This window comes from Stylophora pistillata, chromosome 6, assembly GCF_964205215.1.
Source record: "Stylophora pistillata chromosome 6, jaStyPist1.2, whole genome shotgun sequence".
Lineage (NCBI taxonomy): Eukaryota > Metazoa > Cnidaria > Anthozoa > Scleractinia > Pocilloporidae > Stylophora > Stylophora pistillata.
In genome coordinates, this window is record NC_142524.1 from 4,217,501 (window position 1) to 4,234,438 (window position 16,938).

The 16,938-nt window shown below is 40.2% G+C and overlaps 1 protein-coding gene and 1 pseudogene across 1 annotated transcript in view; one reads left to right on the forward strand and one right to left on the reverse strand.

The window, feature by feature from the left end:
• LOC148727818 (E3 ubiquitin-protein ligase pellino homolog 2-like) overlaps positions 1 to 817 on the forward strand; it is a 7,639-nt gene extending 6,822 nt beyond the window's left edge. The window contains exon 9 of the mRNA XM_088763178.1: positions 401 to 817. Coding sequence (XP_088619304.1) covers positions 401 to 524 — 124 coding nt within the window. The 3' untranslated portion in view covers positions 525 to 817. The remainder of the gene's footprint in view (positions 1 to 400) is intronic.
• Positions 818 to 4,864: 4,047 nt separating this feature from the next.
• Positions 4,865 to 14,156, reverse strand: LOC148727819 (uncharacterized; annotated as a pseudogene).
• Positions 14,157 to 16,938: the final 2,782 nt, after the last annotated feature.

Sequence of the window (16,938 nt, forward strand, 5' to 3'; positions counted from 1 at the left end):
TTTTATTAGTTTGATAGTGAAGTTTAACAGAGTTCCAATCCTATACAAGACACTTGTCAGCCAAAATACTAACTTAACCCTTGTATTCCACCGAGTGAACAAAGGAATTTCCCCTAATAATAACAGTACATTCTAAAGCAGAGAAGAGCTAGGTGAGAAGAAAGAAAAATATTGATAAGGGGAATTTTGTTTGATTGAATACCAAATTCTCAGAGCTGAAATTGTGAGAAATTTAGAACAGACAGTTTAGAGAATTGATATTTTGATCTTGGAGTACGTAAAAAGGTCAACAGATGCTTATGAACTGTTAACTTCTCACAGATAACATCAACGTGTCTCGTTCATGAGGGAGAATCGATAATAAAGTGGTGTTTTTTTTTTTTTTATCCTTTTGATGCAGGTTTTGGCAACAACTTCCCATTCCTCATGGCTGTGATGCTTTTCAGGCCATATGCCCATTCTGTGCTCAGCCGCTGGAGAGTGAAGACGGCTTTGTCAAATTGATCTTCTCGACTGACGAATAACATTGTAAATAAAAGGTTTATAAAAAAGTATAACAATAAATGGTGTTCAGCCTCACTGCAGCAATTGGCTTTTAATGACAGTAGCTGGCCTGAGTTGATTACTGATTAACTTATTTATAAAAAAAAGCTGAGCATGTATTATTGTAATTATTATTATTATTGGAACTTGTTAGATGTCTCTTTTCTGTTTACACTCTGCTAATATTTTCGAGGATGTCGTATTTTAAAGCCATTAATTAGATATGTAATTAAGGTCGTATACCTCTACGCAATAAAATGTGGTCTGAGGTGAAGATAGTTCATCTTGATTTTTTCTCAGCCAGTGCCTGTGAAATCTTTCATTGCTCTAACAGGTACTAAAACAGAAGTTAAACGTCTCATAATGTAAGAAGGTTGAAAACGAGTCAGAGGTGGCCTGCAGGCTGTTATAGAATCAAGTTGTCAAGCAACTACAAAAGCTTGTAATTCACGGTGTACGGTATAGAGAAATCGAAAAGCCTAACTTACTTGCAACATAGTTAATAGAGGGGACATCGCCACATTCATCGCCGCATTGATTGCTGATTCGTAAATTTTGTCAACGACTTCTCCTTCGCAACAGAAAAGGGAATCTAAGAATATCTCTGCTTTTATCAAAACACCAAAAACAGCGTCACATGTCTTAGGATCTGAACAACTTTCTGTTAGACTCTGAACGATATTTTGCTTCTCTTCATAGAACTCAACAAATGCTGGCATTGAATGTCCTGTCACGAACTGTTCGTTCAACTTCTCAAAAAGAGAAACGTAAAATGCACAAAAGCGAGCTTTTGAACTCAGCACTGTTTCTTTCATTTCATCTTCTCCTCTTTCTCTAATAAAGAACTGAAGCAGTTTATGCATCGCAAATGAATCAGGTTTGCACCCAGAGTCGAGAAGCCATTTCCTCCGAAGCCTATGCAACATCCTTTTGGCCTCAAGGTTTGTTTTAATACCCATGACAGCTGCAGCTACCGACAGGTTAAAATCCTGATATAATACTTAGAGACACAAGCGCCTCTTTCTCCTGTACTGGAAGTCTTACAAAAGACGATTTGAATAAAAATTTTAGTCTCAGATTATTAGGATAGTCTGGATTGTCCAACAGATCCACAATGTTTCTTTCTACAGATTTTTTCCATTCCTCAAGAAACTGACTCGGTTGAGTGTTGTCTTCAGAAATGGTGGAACACAACAACTTAATGGCCAAAGGTACATGCCCGCAGATTTTCACAATTTCTTCACGATCAGATGTGGTAATAGCGTTTGAAAGTAACTCACCCACCAACAATTGAGAGAAGGACTCATCTAATGACCCTATTCTCACTGCATGGTGGCCTTCAAAATGCACGTTCATAAATTCAAGTGATTCCCTTGTGGTAATAACAATAGTTACCTTCGTGGTTCGACTCAGAATGTCTTGAAGAAACTGTATAAAATTTTTCTTCACGTTGGGTGCTGCACTTTTAAGTACTGAGTCATCAGCATTCTCAAGAATCATCACAAACTCGTCCGAAATCTCAGTAAAAATTTTGAAAAGATCTTCGTCTATCGGTAGCTGCTGAGGTAGTTCATCTTTTATAGTTCTACTGAAAAAGGTAAAAAGCTTGGATATTAGATCAGTTTATGAGTTTAGCCCTCGTAAGGAGAAGAAGTAGCTATAGACGGGAGATTCTTTATCCTGGAGTTTTTGTCCCACAGCAGTTGCCACAGAGGTTTTTCCAAAACCAGGTGAGCCCCATATCGACAAGATTCGAGTGGATGTGGAACTCAGGTGACCGATGATCTCTTCACATTCTCTTTGGCGGCCGGCGAAGTGTGGAACCATCGGAGGAAGACATGATGGCGGAGGCAATACCGTTGAATCTTTAAAATGGCAAAGAATAGTGTCAATCATGATGAGTATTCTGTGTAATAATAAAGGACTATAAATCAAATGCTAATTGCATTGAATTTAATCTGAAATTGTCAACATGATAGACCAAATGCATGCATAATGATCTTTTTCGCGACAACCGAAGCGGCAGCTGTTTGTGAATTGCTCGTTGAGAATCAGTGCGTGTGAAACAAGGTTATTAAATAATTATTATTCATACTGAAAATGGCGGATTCCATAGTCGACCTATTGGCCTATTTGAGGGAACAGTTCTTGAACGGTCGCGTTACTTATTTGAATCTCGAAACGCACTAACAGGCGAGTTCTGTCTGTATCTTTAGGCTGGGGAGATAGAAATAGAGTGTTTAAGGTACCAAACTTTCTTGAAATTTCTCATATAGCTAAAGAAAAGCTGTAATTTTTTACCTTTCTGGTCTTGAGTAATTTCTAGTTTTAAGTCATCAATCTTTAGCTCCAACAAAGCAATGTCTTCCCTACTTCCTCTACCGTCAACTTTGTCCTTCACTGCTATTAATTCGTTTATACTCTCGCCTTTGAGAAATTCGTGTAGCACTCGAAGCTCCTGACTGATACCTTGCTCCAAACTGCGAACCTCTTTCGTGGGAAAGTCGGACTCTGTCAAACCACCAATGGCATCAGTTGGGTCAGTCTTGACACCAAGAACTTTGAATGCTTCTTTAGCCACATACATATATTGATCAAAAGTTGGTTTATCAATCTCTGACTTTTCTGAGTGACAAAGCGAATTTCTTAATAATCGAAGCTGATCAATCGCGAGTGCAAACGTATCTTTCTGGTCTCCACTTGGACTTACTACAGATGCGTGAAAGTTTCCAGGAGGTATTTCACGGTGCTTCAAGTACCCAGTTTATTGTTATCTTTACTACAACATCTGAAAAACAAGGTAGGTTCTGTTTGTCTAATTTGAAGAAAATTAGGTTGGTTACAAGAAATTTCCTAGTTTCAAATTATAAGATTTAGTGGAATAGTGAAATGAATGGGATCTCAAGGAAATAGGGAGCTAAAAGGGTTGGAAGAGAAATGGGAGGGGTGTACGAGGGGTGTGGGAGGGGTGTGGGAGGGGTATGGAATAGACATGAGAAGAGGATGAGGTGAGAGATTCTAGGGCAGGAAGTAGGAGAAACACTTTGTTTATCATTAATCTGCAAAGTTTCCCACTTAAGGGCTAGAGAGAATTGATAAATTATAAGCCAATTTATATCCAGGTGGTCAACTTTCATCGGGAATGTTTTGTAAATAACTTAATCAGCCAAATTGGAATTTTAAATTACAGTTCTGAAGGCATGGTGGGAGTCATAAACACCTGTGCAGAGGGGTACAGCTATATTTATATTTTTACAGAATCATCAAAACATTATAATAAAAGTTGGCTGTAAAGCAATGTCTCAAAGTGCTTTGAACAGAAATAAATGTTTTTCTAGGATCCTCCATCCTTCTTTCATTTTCCCACAGACTCTGCTGCATGCCAATTAACAATTGGTTCATGCTTTAGCATGCACTATCGAGTTATGGAGCACGCGGGAAGTTTGGTGAGCACGAAAGAAGTGTCAGAGTTGCCCGAGGCAATAGCCAAGGGTAACTCTAGCTTCTTGAGTACTCTCCAAACTTCCCACTTGCTCCATAACTCGATAGTGCACAGCTGAAAGCATGAACCAACTGTTTTAGAACATAGCCGGTCGAATTGTGCACCAAATCCAGCGCGAAAAACGGACAACAATATCAATTGAAACGTATGATGGACGATCCTCGCAGTAGATAGCGCTATTTGAGCAATAGCGAAATTCAGACCTGAAAAAAATCAGGCCTGTACGGGACTCGAACCACTGACCTCTGCGATACTAGTGCAGCGCTCTAACCAATTGAGCTAACAAGCCAACTGAGAGCAGGCCGTTAAGTTGATATAAATATCAATTGAAGCGAATCGTGATGGCGCTGATGCCGAGTCTCCTTTTCCGTTGTTTTTCTCCTTTCCTGCCTCATTTAAGAACTCTAGCCCAAGGGAAAAGGTCGAAAAATTGTCTTCGTTTTGGGACTAGTAGGCCGAGTCTCTGTTTGTATCCATTATTGTCGCGAAATATATTATTTTTCCCCACCCTAACAATGGCCACTTGCATGAAAAAAAAAATTTCCGGCGAAGCGGTTTGCTCACGCTATCAGCGTGCACTATCAGAATTTTGAGCACGCTTACGTTTACTGAACTTGATTGCGCGGCTCTGCTAGCTATGTTCTAAAAGGAATTTATTCTGCAAACTTTAAATGGTAACCAAGAGATTAAATACATTATCTACAGAAAGAATTTTTGTAGGTAATGTAATTTTCTTTGCTGAGTTGAGAGGGAAGAAAATTTGTCAACATACACTTTGTATTGGCCAGGGTTTTTTTTTTTTTTGACTCATTCCCTGTATCCACAATCTTTACTTTATTAAAATCTTGGTATTCATAACAAAAACTTTATAAGAAAAGATGTGAGCTAAGGTCTTTTAACTCCCAAGATCGCACAAGCAATTCTGCTTACTGTCTGCCATACAATTCTTATGATGTTAGTTTGGAGAATTTGATATTCGATCAACTAATAACCCCTATATTGTGAGGATCAAATCTATCTTCTACACTCATGAGAGTTACAAGGTTCCTAAAAGAGTATTTAAAAATTCAGTTTTCTGTTTATCAAATAATGTGAACTTCTTATTGATATGCTTGACCAGGCCTTTTCCATTGCTGAACTGCAATCCACAATATTTAGTTCACATTATCATAACCCACAGACTCACCATATTTGGGGTGTTACACAGATATAGACATAGAGGAAGATATTTGTAACATACTTGTATAACCAGCTTGGTGAGCTCTAAGCTTCCCGGACTCTGTTTGTGATTTCAATAAGTTACAATTTTACAACAACTCTACCATTTGCAGGCCATTATACTATAATATTATTGTTTTCAAATTTTCAGATAGTCAACTTGAAATCATTTTGATAAGTACAATTTAACAATACCCCCAAATGTTTTTTTTTTTTCCGGTGTGATTTGTTTTCCACTGATTCACCCCAGTACTCATGTTATTGATAAAAAAAAATTAATGTTTTTCTGTTCTGTTACTTCAGTGTACATAGAATGTCACAACATAACAGATCTGGAATCATAGTGTGCAGTCTACCCTATGGTATCTTGATAGCTACATACTCATTTCCTTGCACAAGTGTGAAGGCGATAGAAATAGTGCTTACTCATCTATGTGAGTTAAAGCTGTTCCAGATTCTTAAACAGCATCTGCCCTCAGTCCATACTACGCTGACGATACACAGTTGTATTTGTCATTTAAGCCCCCTGACTCTTCCAGTGAAGTCAGTGCTGTATCAGCCATGCAAAAGTGCATCTGCGATGTCCGAGCATGGATGAGGGAGGATCAGCTGATGCTCAGTGGTGACAAGACTGAGTTCCTGATTATAGGTACACGTCAGCAGCTCTCAAAAGTTTCAATCCAAAGCACCAAGATTGGGCAGACTGAAGTCTCTCCTGTAGCCTCTGCGTGCATGCGCAATCTAGGCACATGGTTCGATACGCATCTGGATATGGGAGCTCACATTACAAAGACTTGTAGCAGTGCTTTCTATTATTTATACAATATATGTCATATTAGGAAATCTTTATCCAGGAAATCTACTGAGAAATTAGTTCATGCTTCCATTAGTAGTAGACTGGATTATTGTAATAACCTTTTGTACGGAATCCCAGAATATCAAATTATGAAATTGCAACGTGTTATGAATACAAGTGTGAGACTTATATATCGTGCGCATAAGTTCTGTCATATTACACCTCTACTCGCTGAACTACATTGGTTACCAGTGCGCTTCAGGATACATTATAATATACTCTTGATAACTTTTAAAATTCTGCATGACCTATCACCTAAGTACCTTTCAGATTTAATTAGTATTCAACGGCCTTCGTCCTACCCTTTGAGGCGCAACCATAATGGTCATTTGCCGGAAGGACCAAGTGTGAAAACTAAGAAAACATTGGGTGACGGAGCTTTCCTGCTAGCTGCTCCTTTCCTATGGAATAAGCTGCCAAGGTCCGCGCGCGAAGCAACGAACGTACTGTGTTAATCCGAGTGATTGGTAACTCCTGGCTGTGTCTGCGTGTTCCTTTCCAAACAGTTTAATACGGATGTCGAGTGCATGCTGTTTGGACTGAAGCGCTGACGCAAAGTCGGCTAGGTCGTGCTGTGTTTTTCCGAGTGAGTCAAATCCAGGCTGTGTCTGCGTGTTCTTCTCCAAACAGTTTAATACGGATGTCGAGTGCATGCTGTTTGGACTGAAGCGCTGAAGCAAATTCGCCTAGGTCGTGCTGTGTTACTCTGAGTGAGTCATAACTCTTGGCTGTGTCTGCGTGTTCTTCTCCAAACAGTTTAATACGGATGTCGAGTGCATGCTGTTTGGACTGAAGCGCTGAGGCAAAGTCGCCCTGGTGGTGCTGTGTTACGCCGAGTGACTCGTAACTCCTGGCTGTGTCTGCGTGTTCTTCTCCAAACAGTTTAATACGGATGTTGAGTGCATGCTGTTTGGACTGAAGCGCTGAAGCAAAGTCGCCTAGGTCGTGCTGTGTTTTTCCGAGTGAGTCATAACTCCTGGCTGTGTCTGCGTGTTCTTCTCCAAACAGTTTACGACGAACGTCGAGTGCGTGTTCTTCAGAATGAAGCGCTGAAGCAAAGTCGCGAAGGTTGTACTGTGTTAATCCGAGTGATTGGTAACTCCTGGCTGTATCTGCGTGTTCCTTTCCAAACAGTTTAATACGGATGTCGAGTGCATGCTGTTTGGACTGAAGCGCTGAGGCAAAGTCGCCCTGGTGGTGCTGTGTTACGCCGAGTGACTCGTAACTCCTGGCTGTGTCTGCGTGTTCTTCTCCAAACAGTTTAATATGGATGTCGAGTGCATGCTGTGTGGACTGAAGCGCTGAAGCAAAGTCGCCTACTTTGTGCTGTGTTACTCCGAGTGACTCGTAACTGCTGGCTGTGTCTGCGTGTTCTTCTCCAAACAGTTTAATACGGATGTCGAGTGCATGCTGTTTGGACTGAAGCGCTGAAGCAAAGTCGCCTACTTTGTGCTGTGTTACTCCGAGTGACTCGTAACTGCTGGCTGTGTCTGCGTGTTCTTCTCCAAACAGTTTAATACGGATGTCGAGTGCATGCTGTTTGGACTGAAGCGCTGAAGCAAAGTCGCCTACTTTGTGCTGTGTTACTCCGAGTGACTTGTAACTGCTGGCTGTGTCTGCGTGTTCTTCTCCAAACAGTTTAATACGGATGTCGAGTGCATGCTGTTTGGACTGAAGCGCTGAAGCAAAGTCGCCTACTTTGTGCTGTGTTACTCCGAGTGACTCGTAACTGCTGGCTGTCTCTGCGTGTTCTTCTCCAAACAGTTTAATATGGATGTCGAGTGCATGCTGTTTGGACTGAAGCGCTGAAGCAAAGTCGCCTACTTTGTGCTGTGTTACTCCGAGTGACTTGTAACTGCTGGCTGTGTCTGCGTGTTCTTCTCCAAACAGTTTAATACGGATGTCGAGTGCATGCTGTTTGGACTGAAGCGCTGAAGCAAAGTCGCCTACTTTGTGCTGTGTTACTCCGAGTGACTCGTAACTGCTGGCTGTCTCTGCGTGTTCTTCTCCAAACAGTTTAATATGGATGTCGAGTGCATGCTGTGTGGACTGAAGCGCTGAAGCAAAGTCGCCTACTTTGTGCTGTGTTACTCCGAGTGACTCGTAACTGCTGGCTGTGTCTGCGTGTTCTTCTCCAAACAGTTTAATACGGATGTCGAGTGCATGCTGTTTGGACTGAAGCGCTGAAGCAAAGTCGCCTAGGTCGTGCTGTGTTACTCCGAGTGACTCGTAACTGCTGGCTGTGTCTGCGTGTTCTTCTCCAAACAGTTTAATACGTATGTCGAGTGCATGCTGTTTGGATTGAAGCGCTGAAGCAAAGTCGCCCAGATCGTGCTGTGTTGCTCCGAGTGATTCATAACTCCTTGCTGTGTCTGGGTGTTCTTTTCCAAACAGTTCAACTCTGATACTAAGAGCATGCTGTTTCGACTGAAGTGCTGAAGCTAGGTCGCCCAAATTGTGTTGTGTTGATCCGAGGGATTCGTAACTCTGAGCTGTGTTTGCGTGTGCTTTCCCAAATGATGTAAGACAGAGCGGCTTGTGTATTTCTTCTGCCATTTGAATAACAGCATTCCTCATTAATCGCTTGGTACAGTCATCGAATAAATGCATAGTTGCTTCGCTGATAACACAGATAATTTCTAGTCTGAGTGGTTGAGTAATAAGACTATCTGGCTTTCGTTCTTGAATTTCTCCATCGACAAAGTTCAATTCTTTTTTTTCCATTGGTGGAATGATAAGAAGACTTGTGTCTCCCACTGCTCTACATTCTTGCAACGCCTTGTTATAAAACTCTGAAGCAACTGAAAATTGGTTTTTAAAGCGGTGATAAATCGTAAGAACTTGTATTGCCGTTACTCTGAGAATTCTCTGGTCAGCGTTGCTAGACATCAACAAAAGAGCATTTTCTAAGTTTCGAGCTCCATCCTCTGTTTTCCCAGAAGCCACTTGACAGATTCCTCTATAACACAAGAGTTTTCCTCTATGTCCTACTGAAAAGGATGAACATGACATTTGCTCCTCCTCGGCGTCGGAAAGCAGCTTCATCGTTCTTCCTTTTGTACCCCAACACACCTCACCAAACGCCAGGGAAACCAGAAGCTGGTTGTGAAAAACGCTTTTTCTAAGCTTTTTTGCTTGATTGATTGCTGATTCATAAAGCTCGTTGAAGACGTTTCCCTCGCACCAGAACAGGGAATCTAGAAATATCTCTGCTTCTATTAAAACACCAAAAACAGCGTCACATGTCTTAGGATCCGAACAACTTTCGGTTAGACTCTGAATAATATTTTGCTTATTTTCGTAGAATTCAACAAATGCTGACTTTGAATGTCCTGTCAAAAATTGTGCGTTCAACTTCTCAAAAAGAGAAACGTAAAATGCAGAAAAGCGCACTTTTGAACTCAGCACTGTTTCTTTCATTTCGTCTTCTCCTCTTTCTCTAACAAAGGACTGAAGCAGTTTATGCATCGAAAATGAATCAGGTTTGGAACCAGAGTCAAGAAGTGATTTTCTTTGAAGCCTTTGTAAGATTTTCTTTGCCTCGAGCTTTGTTTTAACTCCCATAACGGCTGCGGCAACCGAGATGTTAAAATCTTCAGATAGAATGCTCAAAGAAACCACAGCCTCTCTGTCTTGTACTGAAAGTCTTAGAAAGGATGATTCAAATAGAAATTTTAATCTCAGATTACCAGGATAGTCTGGATTGTCTAACAGATCGACAATGTTTCTTTCTACAGATTCCTTCCACTCCTCAAGAAAGTGACTTGCTTGAGTGCTATCTTCAGAAATGGTGGAGCACAACAGCTTAATGGCCAGAGGCACATGCTCGCAGATTTTCGCAATTTTTCCACAATCACATGCGGAAATAGCATTTGGAAGTAACTCAGTCACCAATGCTTGAGAGAAGGACTCATCTAATGGCCCTATTCTCACTGCTTGGTGGTCTTTAAAGTGCACATTCATAAATTCAAGCGACTCCCTTGTGGTAATAACAAAAGTTGCCTTCTTGGATCGACTGAGAATGTCTCTAAGAAACTGTATGAAATCTTCTTTCACGTTTGGCGCTCCGCTTTCGAGTAATTCATCAGCATTGTCAAGAATCACCACAAACTTGTCTGGAATCTTGGCCAGAACTTGAAAAAGCTCTTCGTCCATTGGTAGCCGCTGGGGTATTTCATCTTCTGCAGAAGCTCTCCTGAAAAAGTTAAACAGCTTTGATATCAAATCAGATGTTGAGTTTAGCCCTCGTAAGGAGAAGAAGTAGACGGACAATTCTTTATCCTGGAGTTTATGTCCCATAGCAGTTGCCACAGAAGTTTTTCCGAAACCAGGCGAGCCCCATATCGACACGATTCGGGTGGATGTGGAAGCCACGTGACCGACGATGTCTTCACATTCTCTTTGGCGGCCAGTGAAGTGTGGAACCATCGGAGGAAGACATGATGGCGGAAGCAATGCCTTTAAATCTTTCAAATGGCAAAGAACAGTGACAATCATGGTAAGTAATCTGTTATGATATTAAAAAAGTTTAAATCAAATGATAATGCCGGGAAAACGCAATTAAACCTTAAATTGTCAACATGATTCATCAAATGTCGTGGGGCTTTTTGAAAGTTGCTCAGGAACTGAGCCGTATGCCTCTGACTCAACAAAGTGAGCCTCGCATACCATTTTTTATCTCTCAGCAATCTGTTTCAAACAATTAAAATGTATGCAATACTCTCGGGTCAACAAAAGGTAGGTTTCCGCAACTTTCAGGCGCGAAAGGATAATTCTTTTACTTCATGTAATTTCCTTCATTTTAGATAAAAATCGTAGACATATCTTTGATCTTCAAAATTCTGTGTACTAATTTAGAAGTTAGCATGCACTTTTAAAACTCAGTAAAGTGAATTTCACGAAGCCTAGTGGGTCAATTTTGGTCCATTCTTCTCTAATTTAGGGCCCTTCAAAGCGAGGTCGCGTTAAAATTTTCTGCTTTATTAGTTATGAATAATAAATGATGACTACGCATTCTGCCCTATTTTAGCTGTGAAGATAGAAATCAAGTCGATTCTTCAACAAACCCTTTAAAAAATGTAACGTAGCTACAGAAGTGTATTAAGATTTTACCTTTCTGGGTTGTATTATTTTGTTCTTTCAATTCATCCATCTTCTTCTCCAATAAAGCAAGGTCTTCCTTACTTACTCCACCTTCAACTTTTTCCTTTATTACATTTGTCAACGCCTTTAATTCATCAATACTTGAACCCTCGCCTTCGAGAAATTTGATTCGCTCTCGAAGCTCTCGATTGATACCGTGCTCCAGATTGCGAACTGCTGTTGTGGGAAAGTCGGACTCTGTCAAACTACCGATGACATCAATTGGGTCAGTTTTGATACCAAGAGCTTTGAATGCTTCTTTAGCCAGCTGCATGTATCGGTCAAATGTTGGTTTATCAATCTCCGACTTTTGTGAGTGACAAAGTGCATTTCTTAACAGTCGAAGCTGATCAAGCGCGAGTGTAAACGTCTCGGCTTGGTTTCCACTTGGACTCACCACAGATACATGAAACTTTCCATGAGGTATTTTAAGGTGCCTCAAGTACAACTCACCAAGGGTCCTCTTATGGCCTGTGCTGTCCAGCATAGCGAAGGACTTCGCATATATGGTGGTCTGAAAAAGGGCTGTACAGTCCCATTCTTCATAGGAGAGGTGTGTAGGAACTTTGGACTTGCCACCCTCTTCGGCGAGAAACAAGTTCCTTACTGCTGTGGAGTCATCCCACAATTGATATCCGGGCCGATGCCCAAAAGTGTTGTCCCACATGGACTTGAACGTTTGACGCAAAGCGTTCGCGAACTCATTCAACACGATGGAGGCAAACTTGAAATAATTCAGCTGCTTGTCACTAAAGGGCTGCAGTGACATGTTTGGCTCTGACTTTTGAGATCGCAGCAGTTGGATACAATTTCTTTAACAACCTGAACAGAGATATTTTGAACATGTCAAATACACTTAACACACCTCATTACAAAAACGCTAACAACTGAAAAGCACGAACCATGAGCGATCAAACTAAACGGAAGTTGCGTGACATGACACTTACTCATTCGCACTTATTAAAAATTGAGAGAGGGTAGGAAGTTGCGACATGAAAACGATAAAAACTAGGATTTGACGTTTGAGAGTAGAGTGTACCCCACAAGTTCGGTACAGAACCTAGCAGACTCATGAATATGCAAGTACATGCTGATACCCACAAATAAGTGTCGATCAATTGGAAGTTTGAACATCCCCCTCCCATCAGGAAACCTCCTGACATTTGAACTTTTAAGAGTTGGTTCGTTCAAATTCCAGCCCCCCCTGGGCCAAAACTGTGTTTAAATGCCGGAGCGGATCCAGGATTTAGTCAAGGGGGGTTCGGAGGGGGGTTCGGAGAATTGTCCCCCTCCTGAGGGGTCTGAGATTTTCAAAATTAGGTCTTTGGAAACATGATTTCCAGCTTTCTGAGGGAAAATTAGGGGGTTCGACAGAACCACCCAAACCACCCCTGGATCCCCCCCAGAAATGCCTCACTCAAGTGCTGGTTCTGATGGTCACACTTTTTGTAAAAGTCAGATCAGTAACCACGACTTACTACTCATTGACCACCATTTACAAAAAAAGAAAAAACAAAAGAAAAGAAAAAAAAAAGAAGAAAAAATTGACACTACCGATTCATAGTCTCCATCCATGGAAGCTTCGAATTTTCCTCCCCCGGGCACAGACGGATGGGTATTATTGAAGCTTCTAATTGATTGATGTAATAGTTGGTGAATATAAAAACGTTGGGTTCATCCTTTCAAAATTTACTTTATGGGTGTCACTTTAATATCAAGAGAGTGATGTATCGTACTTATGACACAGTAACCCAGCTACAACAGGAGAAGGTCATCATTCAATTTTGGTGCGGATGAGGTGGTGCACGAGCGGAGCGTGATGAAGCGCGACTTTTCACTAAGCCTTTTTAAACAAAGTCACGATCGTTGACCAGTGACCCAAGACGAAAATCGAACTGCTTTCTATTTGACTGTTTTAAATTGCTTTGTGTGCGGTGACAGTGAAAAAAAGGACAAAAAAAGTAAAAATAGATAAAAGAAACGACAGAAGTAAAGTTTCCTACAAAATCATAGAGTTTTTAAACGATGATCTCCTTGTTCACGCTTAATGATTCAATTGCACATTAATGAAAATAAAAAAACTCCTCGCAACACGCAAATTTACATAAATTAACTTTAAACCCCCAACATTCAGAAATGAAAGTCGTCTGAGTTGACATCAGATTGAAGACATACACCTTACACTTTCTTCTCTTAGCTTATAACCCTGTATTCTCCCTCATCCTCTTTTTAGATGTATTCGAGGCTATTATCAAAACTCTCGTGTTGCACCCTACGTCGACCGGAATTCAAGAAATCGAAAGTGATGACGCAGTAACAAACACAACAAATTATTGGAAGCTGAAGACTTTGGAAAAATCCCGTAATGTGCATTTCGCAGTCTCAGGGTCTGAGTCAGTCTCACCCATTCTTGGGACCCCTTAACTCGAGTTTAACTTAGACTTCGATAGATATTTCGATAACTACGCGAAAAGCTTCCGCAATGATTGAAGATTTTAATTTATCACAGACCTCCATCGATATGGTGTTCTCATTTCTGTTGTGACTGTTTTTAAAAGCACGTAACATATCTCAGGTCGTAGCGACTAACAAAGGCTGTCAGAAAACGACAAGATGTAGCGATATTTCTCTTCATGTCATGAAAGATGCCGTTTGTACAGCAAACCTCTATCATCGATGTGGTAGTTAGTCTTGCTGGGTAAGTGTATTGCAAAAATGTTATCAACCTACCTTGAAATTCAAGTTCAGTAACTTGTCAAAAGTCTTGACAGCGCATGATGAGGCTGATTACCGTTATGAATCATGCACAAATCGAATAATTAGAACTGGAAATTAATTCTTAAACGGCCATCAGTGTTAGAAACGCAACTCAAATTAACTTATGCATTGAAGCAGTCAAACTATATTTTTTGGAAACAAATATGACGTGATGGTCATAGGTCAGCGGATGCGCTCGAGCTTGCAGTCCAAGGGAAATTTCCCTTCGTTTCTAAACTACGTTTAGAACTAAACTGCGTTTACGTTTATACGATGGCCCAGAAGGGTCACAGTCCAGTTTTAATTTTTGACAGTCCAGTTTTAATTTTTGACAGTCCAGTTTTATTTTTTGACAGTCCAGTTTTATTTTTTTTGACAGTCCAGTTTTATTTTTTTTGACAGTCCAGTTTTATTTTTGGACAGTCCAGTTTTATTTTTTTTGACAGTCCAGTTTAATTTTTTTTGACAGTCCAGTTTTATTTTTTGGATCACAGTCCAGTTTTATTTTTTGGGTACCCAAAAAAAATAAAACTGGACTGTCAAAAAAAATAAAACTGGACTGTCAAAAAATAAAACTGGACTGTCAAAAAATAAAACTGGACTGCCAAAAAATAAAACTGGACCGTCAAAAAAAATAAAACTGGACTGTCAAAAAATAAAACTGGACTGTCAAAAAAAATAAAACTGGACTGTCAAAAAAAATAAAACTGGAAAAAATAAAACTGTCAAAAATTAAAACTGGACTGTGACCCTTCTGGGCCATCGTACGTTTACGTTTCTAAACTTCTAAACTAAAAAATTACGTCTTATTACACAATTCCTGATCCCATGTGAAACTCTCGTGTTGCACAGTACGTCGTAATCCAAGAAATTGGAAGCGATGACGCAGAACAAATACAACAAATTCTTTGGAGTTAGACTTTGGGAAAATCTCGTAATGTGCTTTTCTTAGTTTTACCCATTCTTTCTGAAAGTTTGAAAGATATCTCAGCAACCACGCGAAAAGTTTAAAAAATTTATTGTTTCCGTAACGAGTGATTGTCATGATATTTTTACAAAATATTTCTTCTCCCTTTTTCAGTTGTGACTTTGGATTCGTACACAAAATTTATCTCACACCATAGGAACATCGATCAGAAAACATCAAGATGTAGCGTTCATGTTTCTTTTTATGTTACGAAAGATGCTGTTTGCGTAAGAAACATTTATCGCAGACCTTCATCAATATGGTAGTTAGTCTTCAGTTAAGTAGACGGAGAACTGCCATTTACCTATCTTGAAACTCAATTTAAAATGTCTGAAGTCTTGCCGGTGCTCAAAGAGGCTGACTACCATGAATTAAATATATATGCACGAAATCCGCGATTACTGCTCATTTTCACTTTAAAACTTGTTCCCAGTGTTAGGAAAGCGACGCAAGTTACGCACCGACCAAAGAAACATCTACAATCTATTGTTCTTGTGGTGTGATGGTCATTGATCAGATGCCCTAGTGAAAGGAAAATTCCACCTAGGAATTCCCCTGATAAGTTTCCGACGCAACAGCAGGTACGTGATGTGATACTTTGAAATATGACTTTGATAATAAAACAAACAAAAATTCTCTTTAAAGCCTTTTAAATGATGCACAATTATGATCATAAATCTTCAAATAGCACTTTATTTTTTCGACCTGCTTTCGGCTGCTTTCGGCTGCTTTCGGCTCCTTTTCGGCTACGAGAAGCTGCGAACCAATAAAATTCTGAAAGAGACTGGTAACTAATGTGATAGGAATGCCTGTCGATAACAACATAACCTTGAGTTTTCCTCTTCTAGCCGACTGATATTTGTTCTGCTAACAAAAATATTAACATAGATTAAGCGTTAAGTGCTTCAGATGAACTAAGGGAAGGGTACGTAAGGCCAAGAAAGAAGAGGTTAACAGATGCAATCAGGGGAGGCCTGGAGTGAGTTCGTCTCAGGTATTTGTTTCATATTGTTTTGTGAAGTTCGCTGTTTACAATATTTGGCAAGAGTACCATATAACCCCATACATTAATTATGCATTCAGTCTTTGTTCAATTAAAACAATAGCGATAACAATAGAACTCCGCAGAGACTAGTAGTCTTTGTTTTGAAAATTTGGATTTTTTTTCTAAGTCTTTCTTGAAACAGGGTAAATTTGGCGCGTTTTGGCTTTGCAAAACAGAAAACTCAAGTAATTTTCCAGAGGTTTTTAATTTTGAAATATAAATGAATGTTCAGTTTCGCTTTAAAAGCGTATAATTGGCCGGAAAATAACGTTAAGTCTACGGTCAGACTTTGAAGTTTGTCAATGCAAAGTTTAAATAAATGTTGTGTCTTACCTGTTCTTGTGATTTTGGTTGATTCTTTCATTATCCTTTCGTGTCCTAGTGATGAAAATTGTTCGTGAAGGCCGGTGCATACAGCGATGCAAAGAAACCTTTGTATCTAGTCTTTCTGGACTTCACAAAGTTGGGCGATACGTTCGATAATGTTTCCAAAGGGATCATTTCCGTAGTGCTGACGCCACATATATTCTTGTAGGTAGCCATCGAAAAGTCCTTTGGATGTTCCTGTTTGGGGCAAACCTCGCTTGATTCCCCACCATGTATTTTCGATACCCTGTGTGTGCGCACCGGTGAATTCCGGCGCATTGAAGCCATTCCATCGCAACCCTTTTTTGAACATCGCCACTCGTACCCGTCTCGCGATGAAGCACGTCGCGTCCAGCTAAGTTCAATGCTGCGCCCCGCTCGAGGACATTTTACCGACATCACAAGCAGGTTGTGATCCTTACACCACTGTATGCACCGGTCGTGATCTGATAATATTCGAGAAAGTCGAATAAAATTCAGTCTCCCCATCTCCGAGTTGTTGTTGTTCTTCTTCCTTCTATCTTCTTCTTTCGTTGATGTTG